Source organism: Lynx canadensis, chromosome F2, assembly GCF_007474595.2.
Source record: "Lynx canadensis isolate LIC74 chromosome F2, mLynCan4.pri.v2, whole genome shotgun sequence".
NCBI lineage: Eukaryota > Metazoa > Chordata > Mammalia > Carnivora > Felidae > Lynx > Lynx canadensis.
This window is the reverse complement of record NC_044320.2, coordinates 26,251,937-26,268,763: the sequence shown is the minus strand read 5'-3', so window position 1 is coordinate 26,268,763 and position 16,827 is coordinate 26,251,937. Positions and strand designations below refer to the sequence as shown.

General features: G+C 33.0%; 1 protein-coding gene across 1 annotated transcript in view; it reads right to left on the bottom strand.

The window, feature by feature from the left end:
* CSMD3 (CUB and Sushi multiple domains 3) overlaps positions 1-16,827 on the bottom strand; it is a 1,276,067-nt gene that overhangs the window by 74,779 nt on the left and 1,184,461 nt on the right. Inside the window, 6 exon segments of the mRNA XM_030304305.1 lie at positions 2,513-2,686; positions 6,122-6,316; positions 7,904-8,089; positions 12,693-12,881; positions 15,365-15,511; positions 15,895-16,083. Of these exon segments, the coding sequence (XP_030160165.1) occupies positions 2,513-2,686; positions 6,122-6,316; positions 7,904-8,089; positions 12,693-12,881; positions 15,365-15,511; positions 15,895-16,083 (1,080 nt within the window).

The window sequence follows — 16,827 nt, the reverse complement described above, 5'->3', positions numbered from 1 at the left end:
ACAGGGCCATGAGGAACTCTTCCTAGGTAACTGTAATATTCTATAACTACAGAGTGGTTTAACAAAACCACTTGACAAAACTCATGCTTATGAGCATGTTTATGAGATGTACATTCCATTGTATACACATTTTGCCTTGGTAAAAAAGAATTAAGAAAATAAGCAAGTATTAAACTTTAGGGAATGATATGCATGAGATGCATGCTGAGATGTTTAACAAAAAACGTGCACTGAATTCTACAAGTTGCTTTGAAATGCATTAAAAAAAAATGAACTGATGGATTGATAGAGCCCTGGAAGGATAGATAGATATGTGATAAGCAAATACGAAAAATGCTAATTGTAGCATCTAGGTGGTGGGCATAGAGACACGCATATGTCAAGGGTCACTGCCTAGTGTTTCAACTGAAAAATTGAAAAGTTTATAATAAAGGGCTGGGGGATTGGGAATAAAGGCACTATACTTATGGAAAAAAAATATAAGCATATTCCAGTGGCCATTCTTAGCCAAAAGTGTCTGGGGCTATAAAGAGCAAGTTTTTTTGTTTGTTTGCTTCTTCTGTTTTCATTTCGTTTTTATTTTTTTCAAAAATGAGAATGACTGAACTACGTTAATCCTTAAAATCAAGTTCAAGAGTAAGATTCTAGGGATTTGCTTGCTTGGCAATTGCACTTTCCTTCGACCAACATCCTTTGGAATTTGTATTAGGTGTTGACACCTACATCCTCTGCAATGGATGGCAATGTTGTCTTCATAGACCGAGAGGCAATGTTTTCTTACAAATCTTCCTTTTATGACCTATCTCTTCAAAGAACAGAATCAGGATTCTAAACGGGTAAATAAAACCACCCTCTATATACAATATTCAGTATATAATACACAATATTATATACTTTATCAGGACATAGAGCCAAAAAATATAGTATTTCAAATTTAGTTTATATGTACATTTTCAAATTTATATATAAACTAAAGTAACCTGTAATTTAGTAATCTGTAATTTACTACAGTAATCCTTCCTGTAGTTTGGGAAGGATTCAAAATATTTTGATTTTTTAATCCTATGTGAATATGTAAAGATCTTAATTTTGTACCACTTTTTATGCTATCGTCTTATAGCATATTCAAATATACGTGCTGTCATAAAGAAACCATTATTTCTACGCTTCCAAGTATACCTATTAACAAATATGTCTGAGAGCAGAAAATAGGATTTTTTTTTTTTATTTTTTTTCAACTTTTTTTTTTTTTTTTTTTTTTTTTTTTTTTTTTGGGACAGAGAGAGACAGAGCATGAATGGGCGAGGGGCAGAGAGAGAGGGAGACACAGAATCGGAAACAGGCTCCAGGCTCCGAGCCATCAGCCCAGAGCCCGACGCGGGGCTCGAACTCACGGACCGCGAGATCGTGACCTGGCTGAAGTCGGACGCTTAACCGACTGCGCCACCCAGGCGCCCCGAGAAAAATAGGATTTTAATCAAAACCCCTAGCTATACCTTTTTAAGTTTCAAATCATGATTGTATTGCCACGAATATTTTCAAGCTTATTAGCAAAACAATATGTATCTAAATTGCTACACTTTTCTGCCATGCCTCATATTCTTAAATTCAGTGAATATTTAGAGGCAAAACATTGTCCATATTTTTCAATACCTGTTCATAACAGTCAGCAATTTTTAAATTGGTAAACAAAAAGAGTATCCTTTGTTCCCAGCAGATAAGTGAATAGTTGTTAGAACAATTTTAATTATGCCTAATTCAGTACTTGCTGTCATATCTTGAAATCATTTTGGAGAAAAATAAAGCATAAATCATACCACTCTCATAATATTAAAAAATTATTTTAGTCTTTGAAAAAGAGATAAAGCATAAATCATAATACTCTTTTAATAATAAAGGAGGAGGGGCAAGCAGAATTAGCTAGTTCAGTTTCTTTAACTGAACAGTTTCTTTTAATAATGAATTTAAAAACCCTAAGGGGAAAAATCCAATTTGCCTAAAATCAGGTTTGAAAAAAAATTGTATTTAAAAACTTTGCTAGAAAGTAATATTACACATGTTGAAATCTTATGAAATTAAAAGGGAGAAAGATTTTGAATGTGGAAGTCATTTTTCTCCTTTGATCATTACCTTTAAGTAAATAGGTGAAAGGAGAATTGACTATAGTTTAGAACACATTAACTGCTACAGTGATTAACCCAGCTGAGTATGCAGACGTATAATTTTCGGCAATTAGTTTTCACCTTTTTATTTTCACAATGCCTGGAAGAAAATGCATCTCACCTTAATGACCTAAGATTCTCATTTCAAATACTAGTTGATTAACTCTAAGAGTAATCCGTTTAATAGCTTTTCTACCATGAGACATTTTTAAAGTTAAGCATTTTCTGGTTAGCATCCTTACCGATGGGATATAAATGGTCATCTCTTATTATGGAAAAAGGTCTGCCTCCTTTCTAGGGGTGGGGGGGGCAGGGGGTGTGGTTGGTTAAAATAATTCGAAAATCCGTACCTAGGCATCTGGTTTCAGATCCACTCCAGAGACCTGAAGAAAGGCATTCCCGTACGGCAGAGCCTACCAGCATGAATCCCGAATCACAGGTAAAGATGGCTGTGGAGCCATATGAAGTTTGAGTTCCAATCTTATTTCCATTTGGAGGTGTAGGAAGCTCTCCACAGGAAATAACTTAAAAACAAGGCAGAAGAGGAAAAAAAAAAAAACACTTAAAGACACAGTCAGTGTGCACTTGTAACAAAATCATGCTTTCAACAGTTTGAATTGTCTATGATCTGACTTATTTATAATCGAAACTGACATTTGTGAAAAAAAAAAAAAAAGTTTGAATGAGTGTGAAAATGCAGGGGAAATGACATAATTTAAAATTGATCCACTTCAAGTCTCATAAAACCTTCTAAGTGACAGTGACTTGTAATGAAGCTATTTTCTTTGCATTTGTGCTTAGCCAATCTGGTCACTCAAGCAGGTTGTTGTAAAAAAAAAAAAAAAATCACAAGATGAGAAAAAGGTAATTCACCGGTCTGACTCTCTGATTTCTGATTTACAAAGTGACACTGGGAAATCCTTTTGATTTGCCTGGGTCAAAGTTTCTTCTGTACCTAAAACAGTGCTAAGATAGTACAGGAATACCTCACCTTATTGTGCTTTGCAGATGTTGTGCCTTCACAAAAGGAAGGTTTGTGACAACTGTGCGCAGAGCAAGCCTATCAGTGTAATTTTTCCAACAATATTTGCTCACTTTGTATCTCTGTGCCCCATTTTGGTACTTTTCACAATATTTCAAAGTTTTTATTATTGTATTTTTCGTGGTGACCTGGGATCAGTGATGACCACTCACTGAAGGCTCAGATGGCCATTACTGTTTTGAGCAATAATTTTTAATTAGGGTCTGTACATTGTTTTTGTAAACACAATGCTATTATACATGAATAGACCACAGTATAGTATAAATGTAAGTTTTATAATGCACTAGGAAGCCAAAAAACTCATTTAACTTGCTTTATTGCAGTTTTGGCTTTATTGTGGTGGTCTGGAACTGAACCCACAGTATCTCTGAGGTATGTTTGTAATGACAAGTAATTTTGGTTGAGATCTTTACAGTTTATAAAGAGATTTACATGCAAAATATCACTTGATTTTCACAAAAAAACATTATTGGATATAATTCTATTTCACATTTTGTTTGTAGGTTTTAAAAACCCGAAAAGAGACCAACTCACTAGGTCATTTGGAACGCAGCTCTTAGGACTCCCTTGAATTTAAACACTACAAATGAAATGTCTTTCTTGAATAAGAAACAATAGTGGATAATGTTTATTGAGTGCTTATTTTGTATCAGATACTACTACTAGTGCTCTAATTTAAGTAATTCTTAAAAGAACCCTTTGAGGCAGGTGTGGTCATTATCTGAATTGTATGTACTAAGATATGAGCACATAGTAGTTTAGTAACTTTAACAAGGTTACAAAGCCTGTAAATAGCAAAATCAAAATTAAAACGCAGTGGTCAAACTCCAGAATCCAATACTTAACCACCAGCCCACCTGTCTTATTCTGGCTCCAACTCAGAGTTTCATCTCTAGGCTTTAGGTGGCCATTAGATGGACAAATAGAAAATTTGCAAACTTTAAATTATTGCATATAAAAATTTACATATAGCGACTGTTCTGAACTAATCCCTCAACAACCCTTTGAGGTAGGTATAATATTTATTAATATTGATAATACTAATATTTATATTATTTTAAGAGTGAATAAATTTTCTCAGTGAACTGCAATCCTTAGATTCCTTGTCTTTCCCCCACTCTTACTTGCAGGCAGGGACCTCATTTTATGTATCTTTAAACCTTCTTAAGCATCACAAAAGAACCAGACGACATTTGTTGAATGCCTGATTTTTTGTAGATACTTTTTACCTAACTCCTTGAAATATCCCTATCCCATGTGCCCTTTTAATGAAATAATACTGAAAAAACAATGATGCTAGAGGCAAAGAAAGATCCTGGGAGAAAACCTGAAAGAACAGGGCAAAAATTTACAGATATAGATGTCATATTTTTAGAATATCAAATATAATTTAGACAACTTTTTTTTTGAAATTTTACTCCATAAATATGATTTTCTTATAAAAAAGGCAAACCCTTTATATGAATATTAAAAAACAGATTGCAGAGCACTTGGGTGGCTCAGTCGGTTGAGCATCTGACTTTGGCTCAGGTTATGATCATACAGTTTCTGAGTTTGAGCCCTGCATCGGGCTCACTGCTGTCAGTGCACAGCCCTCTGTCCCTCTGTCCCCCTGTCTCTCTGCCCCTTCTCTACTCACACTCTCTCTCTCAAAAACAAATAAAACATTAAAAAATATATTGAATAATTGAATATTCATAATTAAAATCATAATAGATACTTGTGTACTTATTCCATATAGACCTTTGCCTGCTCTGTTAAGCTTCTTAATCATCACAATCATAATCCTATTTAGATATCTGATTTCTTATTAGTTTATTTATAAATTATGAGTGCCTATGTCATAAATGCCTTAGAGTTGTGTTGGACACAGAATACATTTTCAGTGTAGCATATTTCCTGGCACAGAGTAAATACTCAAAAAATGTAGTGAAGAAATTTCAAAGGAATTTCAAGATATTACATTTGAATACCCTACGTTCAGTTAGCTTATCTATATTAGATACTGCCCATTTATATTATGAGATGCATGGAAATATGATAATATGTTCCATTTGAATCAATACTTATTTATTTATTTATTTACATTTATTTATTTACTTAGAGAGAGAGAGAGATTGCAAGCAGGGGTGGGGGGCAGAGAGAGGGGAAAGAGAGAATCCCAAGTAAGGTATGCACTGTCACTGTGGAGTCCTATGCAGGGCTCAAACTCACCAACTGTGATATGATGACCTGAGCCAAAATCAAGAGTATGACACTTAACTGATGGAGCCATCCAGGCACTTCGATAAATATTTATTGACGTCATGCTACGAATCAGGTTCTAGCTGATATTTTCAACATAATATCATTTATAATAACATAATCATTATAGTAACTAAAAGATAGGTATTATTGTAATTACCTAGCTTAAGAAATTTAGGATGACAGAGAATAAACATCATATAATATAGTGATTAAAAGCCAGATGGTATAGAGTGCTTAGACTGAATCTCATTTCTCCACCATTTACAGGCTCTGATTTGTAGTAAAATGATTAAACTCAGGGCTCTGTTTCCTTTTGACAAAATAAGTGTAATAATAACAACTACTTCATAGGATAGGAACTAAGCAATAAATGAATTAATACATGTAAAGGGCTAAAAGCAGTGCCTGGCAAGTTGTCAGTATGCAAGAGGCATTATCAGTTTGTAGTAAATGATAGAATTCAAACACAGGATTTCTGTATCTAAAGCCCATACTTTTTTCATAAGCATTTACTCAAAAAAAAGTTACAAAATTTTAAGATTTAATGGGAATAAATGACCTTTTTAATAATATCAATCCATTATTGTTCAAGTGTGTTTGGAAAAGGAAGTGCTCAAGCAATTCAATCAAGAATAGCTTATGAAATAAATTTAGCAGACTGGCTACTTACTTTGGCAATATGGTCTTTCATTTCTCCAACTCCAGGTACCATTAGGAAGGCATTCGATAGAAGCAGGGCCTAGTCCATGGTAACCAGGGTCACAGCTGAAAACTACCTTAGTTTTGTATTCATAATGGGAGCCATTCACAATTCGCCATCTTCCATGTTCCAAGGTAAAGGAATTGATGCTTGGACACGTAACAACTATACAAAAACCAAGAACATAAATGTTAATAAGTCAGTCATGTCTCTTGTACTTCTTCACTGTAACTTAATCTATTCTATTGCCTACATCACCACTGCCTTAATTCATTCACTACTGTGCCATACAAGTCTTTTAGCATTTTTAAGAATTTATTTTCCATGTTAATCTTCTCTACTCCCCCAGATCTATGGTACTGCTTGAAGTTCCTTGAACATGTTCTACTATTTCACACTTCAAAGTCTGTGTACATATTATTCTATTTACACAGAATTCTTATTACTACCTTACCTCCCTCTACTCTCTTCTTTCTTTTCTTCTTTTCTTTTTTTTGGATTATCATATCAAAATTTATTCCTTAATATAGAAATACATGAAATATATTTTAATGGTAATTCCAATTATATTAGTTTGTTAAAATTGTCTCTTTTCTTTGAAGCTGATTTAAAAGTATTCTTTTGGAAATCTTTTCTCCCAACTTTTATGAGATATAAATGACAGGATGCAGAAAAAAGGGAACCCTAGTACAAGTTGGTGGAAATGTCAACTGGCACAGCCATTATGGAATATATATATGCAGAGCCAGTATGGAGGTCCCTCAAGAAGTTAAAAAGAGAACTACCATGTGATTCATCAATCCCAACTTGGGTATACATCCAAAGGAAATGAAATCAGGATCTCAAAGAGATATCTGCACTCTCATGTTCATTGCAGCACTAATCACAATAGACAAGATATGGAAACAACCTATTATTACTAATTTAGAAATTTTGAAGGATTATATTTTGAGGAAATTTGTTTTATGAGAATGGTGTTTTTGTGCAAGAAGGTGTTACAAACTTTGGCTTATTCAAAACCTGTTCAACACGAGTAAAACAGAAGCATTATTAAACACTATGTTAAGACTGTACATAATTGAACAACTTTCATTTTAAATGAAATGCCAACTAAATTGAAACGTTAGTATTAAGTGAGAAGAAATAAGTGAAATATAGAGACAAATAAAAAACCTTACTTAAAATAATATTTCACAATTCTTGTGCTAACAAATATTTTATCAGAATTATTTTCTGTCACCATTACCTAATATTCACTTACCTATTAAAGTAGTAATGAAAGCAATGGGAATATTCTAAATGCAAGTAACCTGAAGAACACCGACAAAAGTTGAAAGTTATGCATCATTTCAGCAATATCTTTTATCCTTATAAAAATCAGAGCCGAATGTATTGGAATATAATTTAATAAATTATAAAACTTTACATTTTTTTCAAGGACTTGCATATAGAAAATACATGTTCACTAATGGATGGATTTTTATAAAATAAGTGGAACTTTGTTATGTAAAATAAAATTCACTTTAGTTTTTTGACATACATATTTAGGAGTTTCCAAAAATGAGTGGAAAGTCCTTATACAGTCTTCCAATTGTACATAGTATAAGACAGCTTAATTAACTTTTATTTCCCTCTTAGATATCACACTTCAGTCCAGGGATTAGTTCGAAAAATGCAAACAATACATAAAATTTTAAAACATACAAGATGTGAATAGAAACACAAATGATACCATTTCTTCAACACACATACCAACACAGCGAGGGGTCTTGTTATGATGGCTCCAAGTTCCATCCGACTGACATATGGCAGTGGTAAGTTCCTTAGATGACAATCTATATCCATCATTACAAAAATAGGTAACGCGCGTTCCTACCAAGTAGTCTGTTGTGAGTATTCCTCCATTTGTTGGAGCTTTAGGAATCCCACAGGAAATTGCTAGAACAAATACATACATACAAAATCACAGAAATAGAAAAATACTTAATTTAGTAGATAAGTCTCTTCAATTGTAAGGCATGTAAAACAATTTGAGATTTTATTAATTCCTCTGAAACAATTTCAGAATATCTCCTAGAAAAGCTTTCCTGAACTATAACTTTTTGAATAATTTATTTCAAACTCCTGTTGAATGTGTTTCAGATTGGTGAATCCATACATTATTAATGTTTTATTTCTTGGTTTCTTACTTGGTTTCTTGTCAGTGTGTGCATGGTTATCAGCACTCTATAGATTATGTAAGAATAAAAATTGGGTAAATATAGAGTGTATCTAGGGCTAGTCCATAATTGGGCCACCACATAGCAAGTTTGGTCAATTACATTTGAGAGATAATTATTAAAGATTCCAAAGGTATTGGTAAATAATACTCATCAAGATTTTTGCCAGGAATACAATGCATAGATGCATAGGTTTATTTTACCTGGAAGCTGGATATTGCTTTGTCTTAGGTCCAAACTCTATGTGCTTAGGCACCATCCATAGAATATCATGGGTATGGATATGTTTAACAAATACAGTTCCAGGAAATATTGTCTTAAACCTAGTTTGAATAATCCTGCATTTCACTGAAATGTCTTAGATGTGTTGGTTTTCATCTGCAATAAATCTGATGTAGGTGAAATTAGTTTTACTATAATGTGACAACTGCAGTCAACATTTTTATTTTAGTTAATTGTATATCATGTATTTTCAAATCTTATACATGTTCACATCTTATAAATTCAAATGACTATACAGATACACTCTAAGATGAATTGTTTGCCATCTTTGCTCTTCAAGGACATTATTTGTGTCTTCAAAAGTAAACAAACAAACAAAAGACATAAGCTTTCAATGAATATATTTGGCAGCAAGACACTAACTAAAATGAGATTATTTGTAAATTTTGTATCATATTCAGATATGTGTAAATATTTATGCATATGTCTGCAGAAAAATTAGTATATTTGGTTACTGGTACAATCCAGAACCAGCTGGAATACTGTAATATCTGGCATATGTACTGTATTACCTCTATGAAATGGAAAATTTCTGAGTTCTGAAATACCCAATCTTACAGGTTTCCTATAAAATATTCTAATTATATCTATATTTTTCTCATATTAAAGGAAATAAAAGAACAGAAAGCTATGAGTTTGATTTAATACTTACAGACCTGTGTTCTAGTTACCTACCTCTCATTTCAACCTAAATTTGTTTCTATTTCTCTTAGAAAAACTACTATTTAGGTGTTTATTTTTAATTAACCCATGCACATTTTACTATAAAGTGAAAAGATCTTAGTGAAATCTATATGAAATTCACAAAATTGAATGGCAGACTTCCTACTGGTAAATGGTTTGATCTTTTGTAGTCTGATAACCTGCAAATTATGAACAGAGAAGCAGCGATGTTGACTTAATAAATTATATAAGCAATCTCATACAATTATGTTATTATCCGTGCAATCTAATTATAGAGTCTTCAAAATCATGTTGCAAACATAAATGGTTCCCTGATGTCTGTTCAAGCAATGCTTATATTTCCACTTAGGACTTTAGGAAATTTCAATTTGTCATAAGTGATCTCCCTACTGAACCCCACCAAAGACTGTGTATTTACTGATTTTTAAAAAATAAACTATACATTGTTGGAGTAGTGTAGGTTGAACTTAGATCACAATATAAAGGAAATATAGTTTAAATAGTATAAGTTCCATATATGCGGTTAGTATAAAATGGCTATATTTTAGAACTAAGAAAACGACAACACACTAAAATGATAGCACAACAACTATGCCTGTGGGTAGATTACAACTTAGCTTCTCAGCAATAAAAAGACAACAAATCAAGTTCACAAGAACTGTCATCACCAAGTGGTTGTCAAAGACACTTCACTCAAAAAAAGTACAAATTGAAAGTGAGGCAGAGAATGCAAACTGTTTCTATATAACACTGTACTATACTCAACTGTATAGTGGGATGAGACTGGTTCAATTCTTGAAGGAGAGGAAATCAATGAAGGGTCACTTGATGTATAGACAAATAAATAAAACACCTACCCAAACCCAATAGAGATAGCAGACTAAATTTTCTATCTTTTACTGTGCTCACATTGTGCAATTGTAGTTCAAGTAAATATATACGAGGACGCATAAGGAGACTGAAGGAAAAAAGAATAAAAATGATCGAAGAATTTAAAACAAATTTGGAACAAAACAAAAATTTGCATAAAAAATAGCTCTTCCCAATGACATTTAACCATTTCATTTTAATTAGTTCTATTCAACTACGGATAGGTCACACACAACAAAGGTTTTTATTAAATAATCTTTTTAAATTGTTTTCATGATAATAAAAGATCAATTTTGGAAATGACTACTTGAATTATAAATATGTTATCATTTTACTATGTCGAATATCTTTTTAATTTGCATTTTGATTTAACTATTCTAATTGTGGAACAATTTTAAATCAGGAACAATGGGGAAAAAATTACTCCATATGTAAATGTCATATTGCATACCAAAAAAAATCAATGAAATTATAATGTTGATTATAGAAAGCAATTTCAAAATTTTAGAAAGTTTAGGACTTTTTTATTTCTTTTTTTAAAAATATTTTTATGTTTATTTATTATTGAGAGACAGAGAGACACAGAGCGTGAGCAGGGGAGGGGTGGAGAGAGGGGGAGACATAGAATCTGAAGTAGGCACTAGGCTCTGAGCCGTCAGCACAGAGCCCGACACGGGGCTTGAACTCACAGACTGCGAAATCATGACCTGAGCCAAAGTCGGTCGCTTAACCAACTGAGCCACCCAGGCGCCCCTAGGACATTTTTTATTTCAACCAACAGTTAATTATATTTGCTAAAGGTTTCTTAAAGATTATTATATATATCTTATATAGATAAGCAATAATTACACAACTGAAATGTACTAGTTCAGTGTCAGAGCATTATAATATTTATTTAAAATATATGTGATTTAGAGGTTATTGTTTATATATTTTTCTAAATTCCCATGATTCTGAAATTATAAGATCAAAAATTCTTTTCCAAAACAGTTTAGGGAAATTAATACTAAGAATTTGTGAATACTGCCACTGTTCATTAGGCAAAGAAAAGCAGACGTTTTGATAGTTTACCAAAATATATCTATTCAGCACGAAGTCAGCTTTCTCAATGTTGGGGTTACCCACTAAGTTTATAACTCTTCACAGATTTCTAATAAGTGATTAATGTTTCCCCAAGGAAACAACAGTTTTTTTCATTTCTCACTTATTTATGCATGTATATGAGAGTTATCTTTTTGTGAATTAAAATCGTAGTTTAATAGGTAAAAGAACCCATTTTGGATGTCTATCAATACCTATGCTTATTTTAACTTGCTGTTGTTCAATTTTAAATTTTAATTGATATATTTTATATTTTATTTGTTTTATATAAATTCCTTCTGATAAGCAGATTATAGATAAGCCCCATTATTTATCAACTAGAACGTTCTGCATTTTTTAATGTAAGGGGTTTTAGTTGTTTAATATGACTCTATATGCTGGGTAGAATACATCAAATATAAAATTAAATTTCATATTGAAACATAATGTGATATGTTAAGTATTAAAATTTTTTCTGAGTCCGATGACATTAGAAACTCTTGTATAACTGATATTGCATTTGTCGTTGTGACTGTACCTAGCTAAGAGACAAGATCTAGTCCAAAGATCAAAAATGTGCCATTTGTTGAATAAGAAGCTCGAAATTCTGTTGCTATGTCAGAATAAAATGCTCAGACAGTGCCTCAATTGTTTCTTTATCTTTTTTTTAATGTTTACTTATTTTTGAGAGAGAGAGAGAGAGAGAGAGTGCACAGGTTGGGGGGGGGAGGGCAGAGAGAGAGACACACACACACAGAATCTGAAGCAGGCTCCAGGCTCTGAGCTGTTAGCACAGAGCCCAACACGGGGCTCGAACTCATGGACCATGAGATAATGACCTGAGCTGAGGTGGGATGCTTAACCAACTGAGCCACCCAGACACCCCCTCAACTATTAATAAAATGCAAGTGAAAGGGAAAGACACATCTCTGTTAAGTTAGCTAAACAGTGATGAAAAAAAAAATAACGTGGTGGTCAGCTACATTTTCCTATTTTAAATTTGTTGCTCTGAGAGCACATTTTTGCATACTCAGAGTGCATCTTCAGTGACCCTGCCCACTCTTATCCTCTGCTTTCTCTCTGCAGACTTCACATTAATGCAGTCTCCAGCTCTGGGTCGATCATTTTCTGACAACAAAGTCACGAGAATGGTAGACGTATCAATAAAGTTGTATAGGTGTATGAGTGGTTACAGGAAAGGCATAAATCACACAACAACAAATGAATTATAAAACAGTGTGTATCACGTTTCTCAAATTTATCATTCTGCATTTTTAAGTCTTACTTTCATGAAGGGCATCTATACTATGCTTCTGAATATTTATGGTTTGGGAAGTTCCAATGACCCAAATGAAAACGTTAAATGAGGTTAATCTTTTAATGCATTTGGGGATAATATACTTCACCTTGACAAGCAGGGACCGGTGCATCCCATGCATGATACCCATAGGAAGACTTTCTGCACACAGCACTACTTTTTCCAACGAGTCGAAATCCTCTGTCACAGGCCCAGCGGACCACACTATTAAGTTGTCCACCCGTCTGACTGATAATGTATCCATGAGGCGGAGATTCTGGTGTGCTACAGTAGAAAGCTTTTCAAAAGACAAAGGAATCACTGTATAATTAATGAATCAGAAATTCTTTACAATACAGCATGGTAAAAAAATCTAAGTGAATACTAGTACTTAAAATAGGGCAACTGCCACCTGTGTGAATTTTACTTCATATGAACATAATATAATTTTCTCTTTTCTTCACAATCTGTTGAAATAACTTTTGGGAGACAAAACTATCTCTGAGCTTTCTTTTAATTTTTTATCATCATGGAAGATGCATTCTGAATTGAAATACACATATTTTCTTAACACCCTACAGGTTGAAAAGCCCTACAAATATTTCAGTGAATTTTAGAAACTGTACTTCTTGTCATTTGAAAGACCCATATGTAGGGTGCCTGGGTGGCTCAGTTAGTTGAGTGTCTGACTCTTGGTTTTGGCTCAGGTCATGATCTTGTGGTTCTTGGGTTCAAGCCCCACATTGGTCTCTGCACAGCCTGCTGGGGATTCTCTTTCTGCCCCTCTCCTGCTTGCTCTCTCTATCAAAATAAATACATACAATTTTAAAAATTTGAAGAAACTAAATGCCACAGTCTTGGTAGTAATATTTTAGGGCATGTTATTTACATGTAACTTTGAAGGTATTTCCAGACACCTATATCATGTTAGGTCAAGCATTTCATTTTGGTTGATTTCTAAATAGACCCCCCACACTCCATAATCCCCTCTCCCAGTTTATTAAAGAGTTTCCATGCTGTCAAAAGTGCTTACATATGGTGAAAAAAATGTCAATAAAGTGAAACTTTCTTCATCTTTTGAAGTCTGAAATGTCAAAAGATAATGTCAAATAGCTTTTTCCTATATATGTACTTTTAAGGCTATTCAGCCTGGCAGGATCCATTTACCCTTTGAAACTTCAATGTATTCATCTGAGAAAATAAGACTTTAGGGGTAACTAGTAAGAAAGAGATTGGACCTGGAATACATATGTCATAACCTATTATTTCTAAAGAAAAATTTACAATATGTCAAGCTATTCTTGGGGTTAAAGTGGTGCTTTCAATATGTTTATATCAAAACTTTTCAGAAATATCAACATAAATAAGGGTTTAGTCTATAATATAGTCAATCTAATGATTATAATTGATTGATTTGAATGTTTTCCCTTTAAGTTATTATGATCGTTAAAAATACATTTAATGTGCTGACTTTTAAATTCCATCTTTGGGCACAAATTTAATAAAAAGACATTTATATTGTTCATATGATAGAAATATAGATTGAAATATGAAAAAAATTTAATGATGACTGTGCATGCTTAAATTTTTTAAAACACTTCTTTGCATATGTAATAATATTATTAAAACTTAACATAAATATATTGTATGATAAAACTTACATACATATTGGTATTATGGTGTCAGTGATAAGTCAATTCTAATATGTAGAAGACAAATGTTAATCAATTAAAATCAAACTATCATCTTATAGTTTTAAAATCAAAGTAAATAGACAAAATAATTTTATTTGTGTATGATATAGATGCAAATATATATAAATAAACAAATTTGAGAGTATATTTTTAGAACTGAAATTCAACATTTATTGAAGGATATGCCTAGAATTTTTGTCAGAATTGTTTATAATTATAAAGTAATTTTCCATTGAATTGATTAGCAATGACCCATGGCTTGGGGAGACATGATCAGAACACGATACAGAAAGAGATGCCTGATTGGTTTTGAAATATTCAGTTATTGAGCACAAACCCATTCCTCTGACATGATTTAGGATGACAAAAAAAGGAATATGAACTTTGAATAATGAAGAACTATTTACATATACTTATTCAATAAGAAAATATTTGGCTCAGAATCATTAGACCCGATAAACAGGAAGGGGCATAGAAAAATTATTTCATCTTGTTATTAAAAAGGAATTTTATTTCATATCTTTCTAAATATTACTCACTGAAAAGCAGTAATAACAAAACAATTATTTTTTCAAAACTGAAGGTGTTTAAAGGATGTGCTGATCACTTCACTTTCAATATTTAACTTACTTAGCAGGTATCATAAATGGATGGATAATAAAAACAAAGATTTTACCATTGTATGTTTATCTTTTGTTTAACCTTATCATATAAAGGAGTCATTCAATAGATCTGATACACCCAATTGAGCAACAGTATTGCTATTTTGCAAGAATTCAAGGGAAATAAATCTATTGAAAAAAAAGTATTGAAGATACCAGACTTTAACTTATAACTAACATATATGTCATAAATACCCTAAATGCTTTTAACCTTTTCAAAAATCACAAGAGAGATATTGGATTATTATCATGACAATGGGGAAACTGAGACACAGAGAGGCTACATAAACTGCTCAAGGAACCTCAGTGCAAGACTGTGACTTAGATTCGTATCTAATTGAATAGTATCTGCGTCTGTGCTCTTTAGCCACAGCCATACTGAAGATGTCGGTGGGATCTGTACTGAAGTTGTAAGTATCACATACCTATATATCTTATCCGGAAGCCTTTTTTGTTATTGCCATGATCTGCTGACCATTGAAGAAATACTTCATGACTGTTGCTTGTTACATTAAAAGGAGATGAATAATCTCCACTGAGGGAAATAAGCACTGGACTTTGAATATTTGGTCCTTTGGGAAGAAAATAATACAATTTAGACATACCTGAAAAATTATGTTCCAATTTATCTTTAATATTTTACATGTTTAGAGTACTATTAACTATGGTGACATTTTGCTCCACAAGCAATTTATATCATCAACGGTATCTTAAAACATATTATCTTTGTTTTAAACATTTAATTCCACAGCCAAAGAATCTATAATTTGTAAAATAATAAGCTTAAGTACAGTTTTCACATGGTATCTAGATAAACTTGATATTGATACTTCTAAAAATAACGGGGGAGATAAAACAAAATCATATAAGCAATTGTTTATACTGAAGGTCTGCATGTAAAATTAGAGTAGTTGAAATGAATTTATGAATATGCAGTAAATATAAATGATATTACCATCATACACCTGAAGAACATCAAATTCCTTTTCTGTCTGGAAGAATTCTACAAACATGCTGATATTATATCCTTTTTCTACTGAAATGCTCCAGGCACACATTTGAAGATTTGGGTAACTATCAGGATATCCCGGGCTCAGTATGACTCCAGTGGAATCCAGCCGTAATTCATTGGCAGGACAGAGCACTATCAAAGAAAGAAATCATTAACTAATGTTAGTTTGTTAGACCAAAGTTTAAACTGCATTTTAAGCATTGGGTACTCCACTTTCATGTTTAATAATTATAAAGGAGACAATACTTTGAATTATGTGTTTGAAGAGATAATTTGTATTAAACTTGCAGTTCAAAACATGGAGGAATGACCAAAAAATTAAAAGATAAAACATTTATCTCCTTTGATTTCTTTATATACTTTCCCTACTTTTCCTCATCTTCTTGTGTCCTTTCCCACTGCCCCTTTTGTTTATGTCTTTGCTTGTCCTTTTCCTTCCTTCCTTGTTACTCACTTTCATTTCTCCTCACACTTTAACTCGCTCAGGCATGTAGGGCCAGAGAAGAAATTGCACTCTTTTGAGAGTATTCATTCCTGGCTAGGCTACTTCTGAACTCAGAGATGGGGGTAAGCCATGAGGGTTTAACACAATTTTAGGTTACCAGTCATCTTTCAGTTCTTCGTGTTGTCTCCAGACCATAAATGTAAGACAAAGTATAACACTTCTTATTTCATAATGATACCACTGCTAGACAACAAATATATGTATATTCAAAAATACAGAGGGGCGCCTGGGTGGCGCAGTCGGTTAAGCGTCCGACTTCAGCCAGGTCACGATCTCGCGGTCCGGGAGTTCGAGCCCCGCGTCAGGCTCTGGGCTGATGGCTCAGAGCCTGAAGCCTGCTTCCGATTCTGTGTCTCCCTCTCTCTCTGCCT